This window comes from Dendrobium catenatum, unplaced genomic scaffold (genome assembly GCF_001605985.2).
Source record: "Dendrobium catenatum unplaced genomic scaffold, ASM160598v2 fragScaff_scaffold_685, whole genome shotgun sequence".
NCBI classification, from domain to species: domain Eukaryota; kingdom Viridiplantae; phylum Streptophyta; class Magnoliopsida; order Asparagales; family Orchidaceae; genus Dendrobium; species Dendrobium catenatum.
Genome location: NW_021319147.1, coordinates 199,680 through 211,986, shown reverse-complemented (window position 1 = coordinate 211,986; position 12,307 = coordinate 199,680). Strand labels below are relative to the sequence as shown.

The 12,307-nt window shown below is 33.7% G+C and overlaps 1 protein-coding gene and 1 long non-coding RNA gene across 2 annotated transcripts; both read left to right on the top strand.

The window, feature by feature from the left end:
- The first annotated feature begins 654 nt into the window (after window positions 1-654).
- On the top strand, window positions 655-3,380 carry LOC110109085 (transcription factor bHLH35). The gene is made up of 5 exons (XM_020839993.2): window positions 655-795; window positions 1,453-1,630; window positions 1,722-1,955; window positions 2,043-2,213; window positions 3,057-3,380. The coding sequence occupies exons 1-5, from the start codon at window positions 722-724 to the stop codon at window positions 3,156-3,158; spliced, it is 759 nt and encodes a 252-aa protein (XP_020695652.1). The 5' UTR covers window positions 655-721; the 3' UTR covers window positions 3,159-3,380.
- Window positions 3,381-7,547: 4,167 nt separating this feature from the next.
- LOC114579887 lies at window positions 7,548-7,913 on the top strand. Its single transcript, XR_003701119.1, has 2 exons — window positions 7,548-7,696; window positions 7,827-7,913. It is a non-coding gene; the product is annotated as an uncharacterized LOC114579887 (long non-coding RNA).
- The last annotated feature ends 4,394 nt before the right edge of the window (window positions 7,914-12,307 follow it).

The window sequence follows — 12,307 nt, the reverse complement described above, 5'->3', positions numbered from 1 at the left end:
TGTTAAGATTAGTGCCTTACTGTTAGGCTCCTACGGTAAGGTGTCGAGTCAGATGACCCTTTAGGGGTGCTCACCCTCCATGAGCACCAAGGTAGCCATCTTAGGGCTTGGATCATTTTTGTCAACCTCTCATCTTATAATATTTGGACTGTTTGTACTCAGCTTTCTACTAAATCACTCGTGCTTTAATACTTACTACAGGTTCGTTTTGAGGAACAAACCGTAAGATGTGTATATATGATTGGAATAGCAAGGCATATTTATTAAACATTATTATTATTATTATTATTATTTAAAAATATTTAATTTTAGATCCTAAGGGGGAAAAATAATTTATATGGGAGAGACACGTGCTTTAATTAATGTTTTGATGTGTTGGTGAAGATTCCGAAAGGAAAAAAAGAAATTGTTTTTGGGGGCGTCCACCACATATCCACACTGAAAAACACGTGCTAATACTGAAAGTCCGACTTTGGCATTCAACACGTGTTGTTTGGTCTTACGCGTATCCACAGACCCGCTTTTACTCCAATTAATTAACCCACGCGTTCTTTAGTTGTTATATTCGATCTCTATTTCCTTCCTTGTTTATTTCTTTCTTTCTATTTATATAAATAAACTCAAGCTGCTGGCAGCAGGCAACTGCTCAAATTATAAGTTTCTTCTTCATTTCTAAGCCTCCCTTCTCCTTCTCCTTCTTCTTCTCCTTCTCCTTCTCCTCATGGATGACATGGATGCCGACTACGACAACTACTGGGATACCAAGTTGTTCTGGGACGGTGAAGAGCTGAATAGGTAGTAATTAAGAACGCTAATGATTTCGTTCTCTCTCTCTCTCTCTCTCTCTCTCTCTGTGAGTGTGTGTGGCCCGCCCCTGCAAGTACTTCCACGTCCTTAATTCGCTTTCCCTTCATTTGAGGAGCATGCATCTGTTATTCAAAAAAAAAAAAAAAAAAAAAAAAAAAAACATTTGCTATTCTTCAGGGTGTTTCCCGGCCCATTGAATATTCTCTTGGAAAGGGACCTCTCACTCCACCAAAAGTCTGCTGCTTCCTTTTCCAACTGAACCATCAACGGAACTAACTTCTTTTTCTATTTCTTTAGGAAACTTGAATGCGAACGTATATGTTTAACGCAAATTAAAGATACGCAATATCGCAAAATCTGAACAACAATATCTCTGACTTAATTTTATCAACTAAATTAATTAACCCGGCCCCAAGGTTGTAGTATAATTTTCTAGCGGTATACCTTTAATTAATTTCCCTTAATTCCCTCTGTTTGTGCAGAGGAAGCAGGGACAGGGGAGGCTGTCCTTTGTAGTAGAGTAATTGCCGTACTGTTTTCTTGGAAATGATTAATTTTATCGGATCTTCTTCTGCTTCATCTGTTATTCTCGATCATTTTAAATACTTAATAATCAAGTTGTAACATTGAACATTAATCAATCAGCTGGGGTGGACTTGATGAACCTTTCTCCTCCTATGATTCGAGCTCGCCGGAATGCGCCATCTCCCCCACCTCCTCCTCCTCTGCTGCAGCAAAGAACATAGTCATGGAGAGGAATCGTCGCAAGAAGCTCAATGACAGGCTCTACGCTCTTCGCAGCGTTGTTCCAAATATCACCAAGGTGTCTCTAAATCTCTAAAAAAAAACTTCATGAAATATATGAATGGATTATATGCATTATGATCTTAATCTCTCTGTTTATTTACTTGAAGATGGATAAGGCGTCGATTGTTAAAGACGCGATTGAGTACATCCAACAGCTACAGAGAGAGGAGAAGCAGTTGCTGGAAGAGGTTGGAGAGATGGAGTCCGGCCATAGAGAGGGAAAGATGAGTTCCTCCATTAATGATGAAATTGCGAGAGAGAATGAGATGATTAGCCCAAGGAAGAAGAGGAAGATGTCACCATGCTCACCTGGCGGAGGACAATCAATTGAAGCCTTGGAGGTAGGTAGCTAGTAATTTGTTTAATTTTAAGAATTATTAATTTGTAAATTATATATTTAATTAGCTTGATGATCGATGATTGAGCAGCTGAGCGTGTGTGAGGTTGGAGAAAGGACATTGGTTGTAAGCATAAGTTGCAACAAGAAGAGACACACGATGATGAAAGTTTGTGAGATTTTTGAGTCTCTGAACCTCAGGATCATCACTGCCAGCTTCACCTCTGTCTCCGGGACCCTCCTTCACACTCTCTTCATCGAGGTATATATTTATATTCGCCTAATTAATTACTAACCATCATTTCTAAAATAATACTTACTTAATTTTCTAATTAAGTTTAATTAGGGTTTAGGTCATTAATTATCGGCCCTCCGCTTATCACATCTTGGATTTTAAGCACGAGTTTTTCATGCCTTCCAAGTCTTAATTTTCTCTTAGTAAGTCTTAGGATTTAGCACTAACGAACTCGCCCTTTTAACCTACTACGAGGGAGGGAGCGGCTTTTCTTTCTTTTTAATCACGTGCTTGTTTTAATTAATTAATTTTTTTAATTTTAGTAAATAAAGTAAATCTATATATATTTTATTCATATTAATAAAATATATATCAATCAATCAAAATTAATTTATAGTATACTATTTTTAAATAATGATTTTAAAATTTTAATTGAGTTTAATTAGATAAGAAGAGTATATATATATATATATATTTTTAAATTGTGTGTGAAAAGTATCAAATTATTCATTTGAAGTAGAAACAAAGGATCTTTATCAACTGACGACTGACGACTGACGAGAGTATGAAAAGTTGACATAATTCGTCACGTTTCTTCTGTTGGTCTAAAATCAAAGGATTTTTATAAAAGTGCACGAAACATGCGTGCTTAATTGTTTGCTCGACTCCAGCTCGTTCTCATTTGAAAGAGACATCATAGTTTGGAATTTAAATCTTCTCTCTCTCTCTTTCTCTCTCTCTCTCTCTCTCTCTTGTTTTATTGTTTTAATCACTGAAAATTCTACAAAGAACAAAAAGCATCTGTTGAAGAACAAAATTATCCTCTTTTAGTGCTTTCAAACTCAGAACAGATGTTTCTATTATATGCAGACTGATGAGGGAACCAATGGTGAGGCCTTGAAGGAAAAGATAGAAATGGCTATTGCTGAAATGAATGTTCCAAGAAGTCCAGTGAGCTGCGTGAGCCTTTGAATAATCACTTTTATATAATCTATACAGCGCTTCTTCAGATAATTCATTATGAAGACGTACACCCTTTCAAGGTCTACTTGCATGTCTTTCTAGTATAATATGCACAAATATAAGCTAGCATTATTAATTGTCTCTTCGACGACCCAAATTAAGCAGATGCAATGATCGATGCATGTATCCAAATGGTTCTGTTTGCAATAATGAAGGCACAAATATTTGTTTTGTTGTTGTTTTGTTGTCGGAATGAACCTTTTGTAAATTATGATTCATTGATGATTCGTCGCTGAGTTGGGCAAAATCATAAATTAATTTCCTTTGTTTTCATGTTGTTCCAATTTTACTTCATAAATCTGCTTCAATTTATTTTCTTCAGAGAATTTGAGGTGGGAGTCCCATAAATTAGTATTAAAAATTAAATATAATATATGCATGAGAAGAGTTTGTGACAACATCAAATGGATGGAGAACATTTATATTGCATGTGGTCTTTAAGTCAGATAAAAACATCAAATGGTGACAATATGAAATAGGTCAACACAATCCAATTAATGAATTAAGAAATTAACATCCAACAATCAAAGGTGCCAGATACAAGAGGGTTTTTTTGTTTGTCTAAATCCCAATCAAAATATAGGTGTGATCGAGGGGCACTTGATCATCATAAACAAGTAATAAGGACTTTGATGCAACTACCTAAGTGGGCCCTAAGACCTCTTTTATCACCTATAGGAGAAGAGGCTTTGGGGGGAATTTTTTGAGAAATAAGTAAGGAGCACTTAGTAGAGGATTTTGGGTTTTTTAAGGTTGGAGCTTGTTGAGAGTTTGGGTTTATGCCAAATTTGTTTTTACAGTAGTTTTTGTTAGTTTTTTGGTTTCCTAGTGATTGCTAGGAAATTTGGTAGAGGCGATACAATCAACTTCTCTTACTTGCTTGTTTCCAAGCTTTCCTTCTTCATCTCCTTTGTCTTTTATTCACAACTCAATGAACTCATGTTGTATTCCATTGCCTTATTTTGGAGGATTTAGGTGGTGGCATGAATTAGAGTCATATCTCTAAACTTACATATCATTTTAGATTAACTCAAATTTCAACAACATACAACTAAGCCTATACACTTTTATTCACAACTCAATGAACTCATGTTGTATTCCATTGTCTTTTATTTTGGAGGATTTAGGTGGTGGCATGAATTATAGTCATACAACTAAGCCTATACACTAAGGAATTTTATATGTTTTTTCATTGACAGATGCATTATTGAGATTTAAGATCTTAACATATTCAATATTAAATTCTTAATTTAATTTTGTAATATAGTATAATCGAGAAATATATAAGTTGCATCCTAGAATATTCACGGCAGTAGAGAAATATAAAGTTTTAGCTTTCTCGCTTTGTACGAAGATCTAGCACACAAACATATGAAAGATAGGGGTGTAGCATTCATAAGGAACACTAGAGTTTTTATGTGGAAAACCTTGAAAAGGGGAAAACCCACGAGGCCTAGCCTAATTTGAATGAATCCACTAGTGTTTGCAGTTGATTACAAATTAGGCCCTTTCTTACAAGGCCTGACTCGATGTAGCCAATATACATTATATAGAATGCATTAAATGATGGGGGTTGGAAGAATCAGTGTTAACATGGTTGTTAGGTTAACAAGACCATAGTTGGTGAGTGATGCCGGTCAGAAGGATCGTGATCGAGCGACGGCGATCTGAAGGACCGTAATCGGGTGACAACGATTAGAAGGACCTTAGTTGACAAGCGACGGAGGTCGGAAAGACAGTAGTTCGATGATGGTGGTCCGAAGGACTGTATTTAGTGGGCAACTTAGGCCGTAAAGACCATAGTCAGGTGATGGCGGTTGAAATGAATGTAGTTGTCAGGAGATGAAGATCAGAAAGACAGTAGTCAAGTGACGTAGATCGGAATGACCGTAGTTTGATGTCGACAGTCAAGGAGACGGTAAACAGGTGACGGTGGTCAGAAGGACCATAGTCGGCAGAAGATGGTGGTTGGAAAGACCATAGTCGAGTGATAGCTAGCGGTCGGAAGGACTATAGTCGGCTAGCGATGAAGGTTGGAAAGTACATAGTCAATTGACGGAGGTTGAAAGGATCATAGTCGGGCAATGACAGTCGCCGAGACTGTAGTCAGGTAACGGTGATCAGAAGGAGCATATTTGGTGGGCAACGGAGGTCGAAAAGACCATAGTTAAACAACGGTTGATGGCCTTGCATATGTCCAGTGAAGGTTGGTGGCTAGGTGTAAATCCGGTGTTAGTTGGTTATCGGGCGGAAGTCCAGCGATATTCAATGGCCAGGCACAAGTATGGCGAAAGTCCGATGACGATGGGTGGTCGGGCGATGGTTGAGGAGGGGTCTAGTGGAAAGAGAACTCTAATTTCTCTTCCCTTCCTCTCTTTTTTATATTGCTTCATTCTCCCCACTTAGTGAAGAATGAGGGGTCTATTTATAATTTTCTATGAGTGGCATGGCAAGTAAATAAAGAGAAAATCAATGGCATGTTGGGAGTTGTTTGAATTGACAGCCAATATCGATTCCCTTGATCATGGACTGTTTATTAAATATTTAAGTGCTTTAATGATGTTAGTATTCAATGATCTTGGACTTGTTCAATTCATCTCGTCGAGCCACTCGATTCAATTATAAGCATGTCACGTTTAGATGTCATTTGGTCATCCAATTTATGCTTTGAACCTTCTAAATGTGCTTCATGTCTTTGATTTGGACTCATTTGGGCTTGGATTAGGTTAAATTTGGTGTCTTGGGCCCGTCTTTTTGTGACTTTCAGTTCGATTATAAGTTTGTTGAAATCAGAGTTAGGATGGCCCCAAATTTAATTTTGGAAGTTTTCAATATGAATGTGCCTCGAGATTTGTGGTCGATCATAAAAATTATTTGATGATATATCAAGATAAAATTCATAATTACATTTTAATGAAAAATAACAAAATATATAAATAAAAAATTTTTAGAGAGAAATAGATTCTAAGCTTACGTATGTAATGTGTGTGTCTTAATTGATCAATTGGTAAAAAAAAAACTCATCAACAACAACAACATCAAGCCTTTATCCCACTACCTGGGGTCGGCTACATGAATCCTTTTTCTCCATTGTGTCATGTTAAAAGTCAAATTCTTGTTTAAATCTAATAAAGAAAGATCATTTCTAATATTTTCTAACCAAGTCTTTTTAGGTCTATCTCTACCTTTCTTAACATAAGTCAAATCTTATACCTCTACTTTCCTAACCGGGTCATCGGAAAGCCGTCGTTTTATGTGACTAAACCATCTAAGGCGACTCTCTCTAATCTTATCTTTCACTGAGCTACTCCAACCTTTTCACGTATATGCTTATTTCGTATCCTCTCTCTAAGGGTAAAATCACTCATCCACCTGGGCATCCTCATCTCTGCATCACTTAACTTAGTATTATGCTTTTATTTTAATGGCCAACATTCGGCACCATAAAGCATTTCAGGTCTCACCGCCATCTTATAGAATGTTTCCTTAAGTTTGAGAGAAACTTTTCTATCACACAACAAGCCCGATGTATAAGAATAAAAAATCAATATATTTCCAAATAATCGATGTAAGCAAGGCTCACTAGCTGACCTCAAATGGCTGGGAAACTAATAAAGATTGTTGACATTAGAAACAAAACAAATTACAGGCAAAAAGTAATCATGAAGAAGTTCATGATGCTAGTTATAGTATTTATTTCAGTATGTGTGCCATTATGTTAAGATCTCTCGATCAAATTGAGTCCATCAAGTCTAGCTCTGCAGGCTATATTCTTCAAACCGACCATGCTTGATTCAAATTGTATTAAGTTAATAATCGGACATCAAGAAGTTAAAACAAATGTTTGTAGGCTTCTCACCTTGATGATGGATTTAATTATTAGAATATAATAACCAAAGGAGTTTAACAAAATCATTAAAACTCAATATAAATCAAGCAAAGAAAATGAAGACTCTCAAGTCCTCCAATAATGATTGGAAAGTTATTTGGTCATGACCATGTTAATGACTAAGATTGTTAGATTATGGCTAGAGGGTTCAAAAAACATGCACACTTCAAATGTTCAAAATGGAATCCAAGGGTCACAATGTGATCACTTTGTGAATGGAGAAAGTAACAGAGCAAAGTGATTCCTGACTTTGAATCGCCCATCTAATTTATCTTCATCTAGAACTGTATAATTTAAGTAAAGGTTACATCCTTTTATTTTGTGTCAAATGTTGTATTGAATTGAAGCAATGAAAGTCTTGAACTTCTCTATTAATAAGCTTGAATTATTTCTCTGTTCTATTTTTCTTCTTCAGCAACATTTTGTCCATAAAATCTACTTTTCTCTACTTTCGAGTAGGTCCTTAATTACTTCTTTCTCCTTTGTTAGAACTTTTGAATGTGGATGATGAGGTTGACTTGGATGTAGTAGAAGATGATGGGCCTAATCCCGATGCAGCGAAGTTATTTGAGAACAGTGGGTGGTCTGTTCGAACAAGGTGGGATTTTCTTTGTTATAATTTGTATGCAGTCCCCATTGAACTGACTGATTGCAGAAGGTTGCAGCATTCGGCTGTGAACTTACTGATTGTTTTTAAACTTTCTATCTTGTACTGAATTGTTTTGCAGGGGCGTTGCTAAATATCTAAAGAACTTGTTTTATGAAGAATCTGTGCGTGGAAGAAAAACTGTTGCAGTGGACCGTCTTTTATTTGGTAAAACTCGCAAAGAAGCATCAAGAATGTTCTTCGAAACCCTGGTATGCCTCTGGTTATTTTTCCTCAACAAGTATTTGTTTGCATCAATCATAATTTGATGTCACACTTCTTAAAAGTGCTGCTGACAGGAAAAACAGAATAACTTAAATTGATTCAGACAAAAGTCTAATGGGCCGTTTAGGATCACTTTTTATTTTTTCTATTTCATTTTTTTTTTTATATATATATATATATATATATATATTTGATATTTTGATTATTAGATTTGTTTTCACTAATATTATTATTGATAAAAAAAAATAGAAAGGTCTGGTGTTGTTATATAAAAGATAAACGAAAGAATTATTATAATTTAGATTTTGGGAAATAATAAATTGGTATCAGAGCATACTTGTTAGAAGAATTGAATTATATACCAGAGCTGTATGAATTAATTATAAGTCGAGTAGATTGTATAGACTAAGGTGCATTATTTTGCATACACAATTGATTAAATATATGAATTATTTAGATCAGACAGAATTGTGAAAGAGTGAACAGTTGAAATAAATATACCAAAGCAAGATGTATCAAAAGAGCAACAAAATATAGCTCCAGTGCCGTCAGATAATATTATCAAATTGCTCATGGTTATAGCACAGGTAATGGGGTGATACACAGAACAAGTCATCTACGAGCAAAGAAGAAGAGTGGGATAAACATTTATAGATATTTCATAAATCGAAGCCCCCATTATTCAAAGGAACTATAGGATCCAAACTTATAGAAGACCATCTACTAAGCATAAAGAAGATCTTTGACAGCATGTAGTGTTCAAAAACTAGAAAAGTATCATTAGCTATTTTTATTTTTGAATGAGAGACTGAGAGATGGTGGATTAGATAGAAAAGACATGTTTCAGGGGAAAACTAATGCAAAGATTACTTGGGATGTATTCAGTTTGGTGTTTAGGATATGGTTAGTACCTCCTTCAGTCCAATGATAGGTGCAGGAAGCTTTCATTAAACTCAAACAGGGATGCAAGATAATGATGTAGTGTGAAATTGAGTTTATCATTGGCTAGGTATGCTCCTCACTTGATCCCTACTGATGAAGGGCAGTGGTATAGATTCCAAGAAGGGGTGATCAGGGAGTTGAGACATCTGTTAGCGTCTAATAGTATGTATTTTAACCTAGTCAAATAATTTTTTTTCTAAAGTCAATATAAATCCAAATCATAAACCGTCTTTGATATAGCATTAATATTATAGTAATTTAATTGCATAATTTTTATTTTTATTTTTATTTTTTGGGCATTGATGAAAATATTTAAGAAATTGACACTTACCGATATAATTGAAGATTTTGAGACTAGCATGCGTCCATTTTCAAATCAATTTCAACATATCTTTTTTAAATAAAATGAACTATTTTATAGATATATTTTTATAGTTTTTGAAGTCATAAAATTTATATAAATTTTATACTAAAAATTTATTTAATTAAATAATTATATTTACATTATATTATATTATATTAAAATATCTGTTGTCATTAGTTTATTAAATTATTACAAATCCTTTATTGCCTTCATTTGAGCTAAACAAAGAAGGCTTAGGGAGAATTTAGAGAGAAAGAGAAGAGAGAGAGGAAATCCTTGGATTTGTAGGTCATGAAGCAATTTTTGACGGTCGAGCCTGTTCAAAAATTTACTCGTCTCACTGTAAAGAACCTTTATCTTATTTTTTATTTCAATAATTTTATATTTTTTGTATTTTTCTGATCAAATTTGTATTTCGTTACTGAAAAAAAGAGAATAATTTTGTATTGATACAATTTTTGCCGCGTAACTTTTTATATGTTACAGAGATCAAAATTATGAACATTTTGAGTATTAATTTAAATTTTTTGCCAAATTATTTTTTTTTTTTAAATAGTGATTTTTACTATGCAACAATTTATTTTTCCCTCCCAAAAAATGTTTTAGTTCAAGTAAAGCTTCATAATGATGTTTTACAAAATCTCTAATAATTTGTTAATTTCTTAAAATGTAAATTTTTACTAAGTAGGTTTTTGTTGTTTGCCATTATGACATTTTAACATTTTCTAAATTAAGCTTAAGTCTGTGTTTTTTATTACAATGCATTGAAAATGAGTGCGGATAATTATATATGGGGGGAAACAAGTAAAAATTGGTTATTCAGTGTCGTTAACTAGAGATTGATTGACTTGTACAAGATGGTGGGTCAACGAATTTTTCTTTAAATATTATGGTTGAGTGTTATCATTTACAAATTCATGTGATACACTTATTAAGAGCTATAATGCGTTGATTACTCTGCTGACGGGTAAAGAGTGACGACACTTTTTAAGGTTACTATCACTGATACTGAAAAAATACCGCTATGACAAGGGCTTTACTTGTTTAATATGATTATTAAAATGCATGCTACTGAATCAGTATCACTGTATGGCTTTACAGTTACTTTAAGCCATTATATATGTTGATGTTATTACTATTATACTATTATTAATATAATGGTTACATGATATATATTGAGTATGTACACTAGACATTGACACTTAGTTGATATTGATATGATATTTCTGAGCATGTGATACATAAATATAATTAATTTTATATGATTTTATTGCGTTAATGTAATTTTGACAATCTTTACTAATGTTTTGATATGATACTTTATACAACATATGTACTGATTAAAGTATTGATATGACAATTGCTTTAATGATTCGACACATATACTACTTTATTGATTTTTCTATTTATTGTCTATGATCATGTGAATGCTAATGTTATGATTCGACTGTTACATGTATATTTCTCCTTTACCTTGTGTTGAATTCAGTTGTATGTTTTGGTGACCTGTTGAGTTTTTAAGCTCATTATATGTGGTTAGTTATTTTTAGGCCATGATAGAGGATTATGTATGTGAAATTGATCAGATTAGGATTTCTCATATTCTATTTCTTTTTGTTTTAGTTATTCTATTGTACTTAGAAATAAGTAGTGTAGTATGATTATATAGATCTTGAATAGTGCGTGTGAGTATATATATATTGATATTTTGATTGATAATTTAATTTCTATTGCTATTAGGTTGCTATGGTTATGTAAATTAAAAGAAAAAATAATTCTTCAAATTTAAATTCTAGGGCATCATAATTGGTTTCAAAGCATTATTGTTGGAAGAATTAATTTATTTCCAGACCTGTAAGAATTTATTAAGAGTTAGGCAGAATTGGTATTTTATGGTGCATTATTTTGTATACATAGTTGATATCATGTGTGTATTAATTAGATCACACTAAACTGTATAGGTGAACATTTGAATGGATCAGCCAAAATCATATGTACCAAATGAGCAACATAGTGTAGCTTCAATGCCATCCGATATTGTGATGCAGTTGGCTAATGTTATAACACAGGTAATGGGAGATGCACAGAGTAAATCAGTTGGGAGTAAAGAAGAAGATGGGGATAAGCACTTACAAACATTCAATAAGTTAAAGCCTATGTTGTTCAAAGAAGTTGTAGGACTTCAGGCTGTAGAAGACTAGTTATTGAGGATAGAAAATATATTTGATAGCATATAGTGTCCGAAGAGCCAGAATGTATCATTAGTTATGTTCATATTTGAAGGAGAGGCAGAGAGATGGTGGGTTGGACAACAGAGAAAAATTCCAGGGGAAGACTAAGGTTGAGATCACTTTGGATGAATTTACTATTGTGTTCAGGATGTGGTTTGTACCTTCATCAGCTCGACGACATATGTAGGAAGCTTTCATTAAGTTGGATCAAGTACACAAGATAGTGATGCAGTATGAGGCTGAGTTAAATACTCTTACTAGGTATGCTCCTCATTTGATCCCTAATGTGGACAAATTAAATGTGTGAATGTTGCCACTTGATTTAATTTAATATTTATTTAGACAAATTGGTATAATTAGTGTTAATTATCCCAAAGAATAAACTAACACTGGTATTATCGATTTGAGAAAAAATAAATTTATTTTTATGTTTAAACTCGACGTAGTAGATGCAAGAATTACCCGGAGCATAAAATTTACATTCACCTATCGTTTCAAATACGAAATTAACCAAAGATAGGCTTGATCGACGTCTAGAGAATTTTCCCCTCTTAAGAAGCTAAGTAGTAAGCAAAGAGAGGGTTTATTTTATATTAGGATCTTGGGTTCCTACAGAGGCAAGCCCTTATAATCAATTGCATCTCCGAAGAGAAAACTTTCGATTAAGTGGAGATTAGACTCTAAACATATAATAAATCGTATATAAGCAAGTTGCCTTATATGCTTGAAAATATCAATTGTCCCTTCCAGAATATTGTTAAATTTTATGGAAAATATATTTGAATTTACATATATATGTAT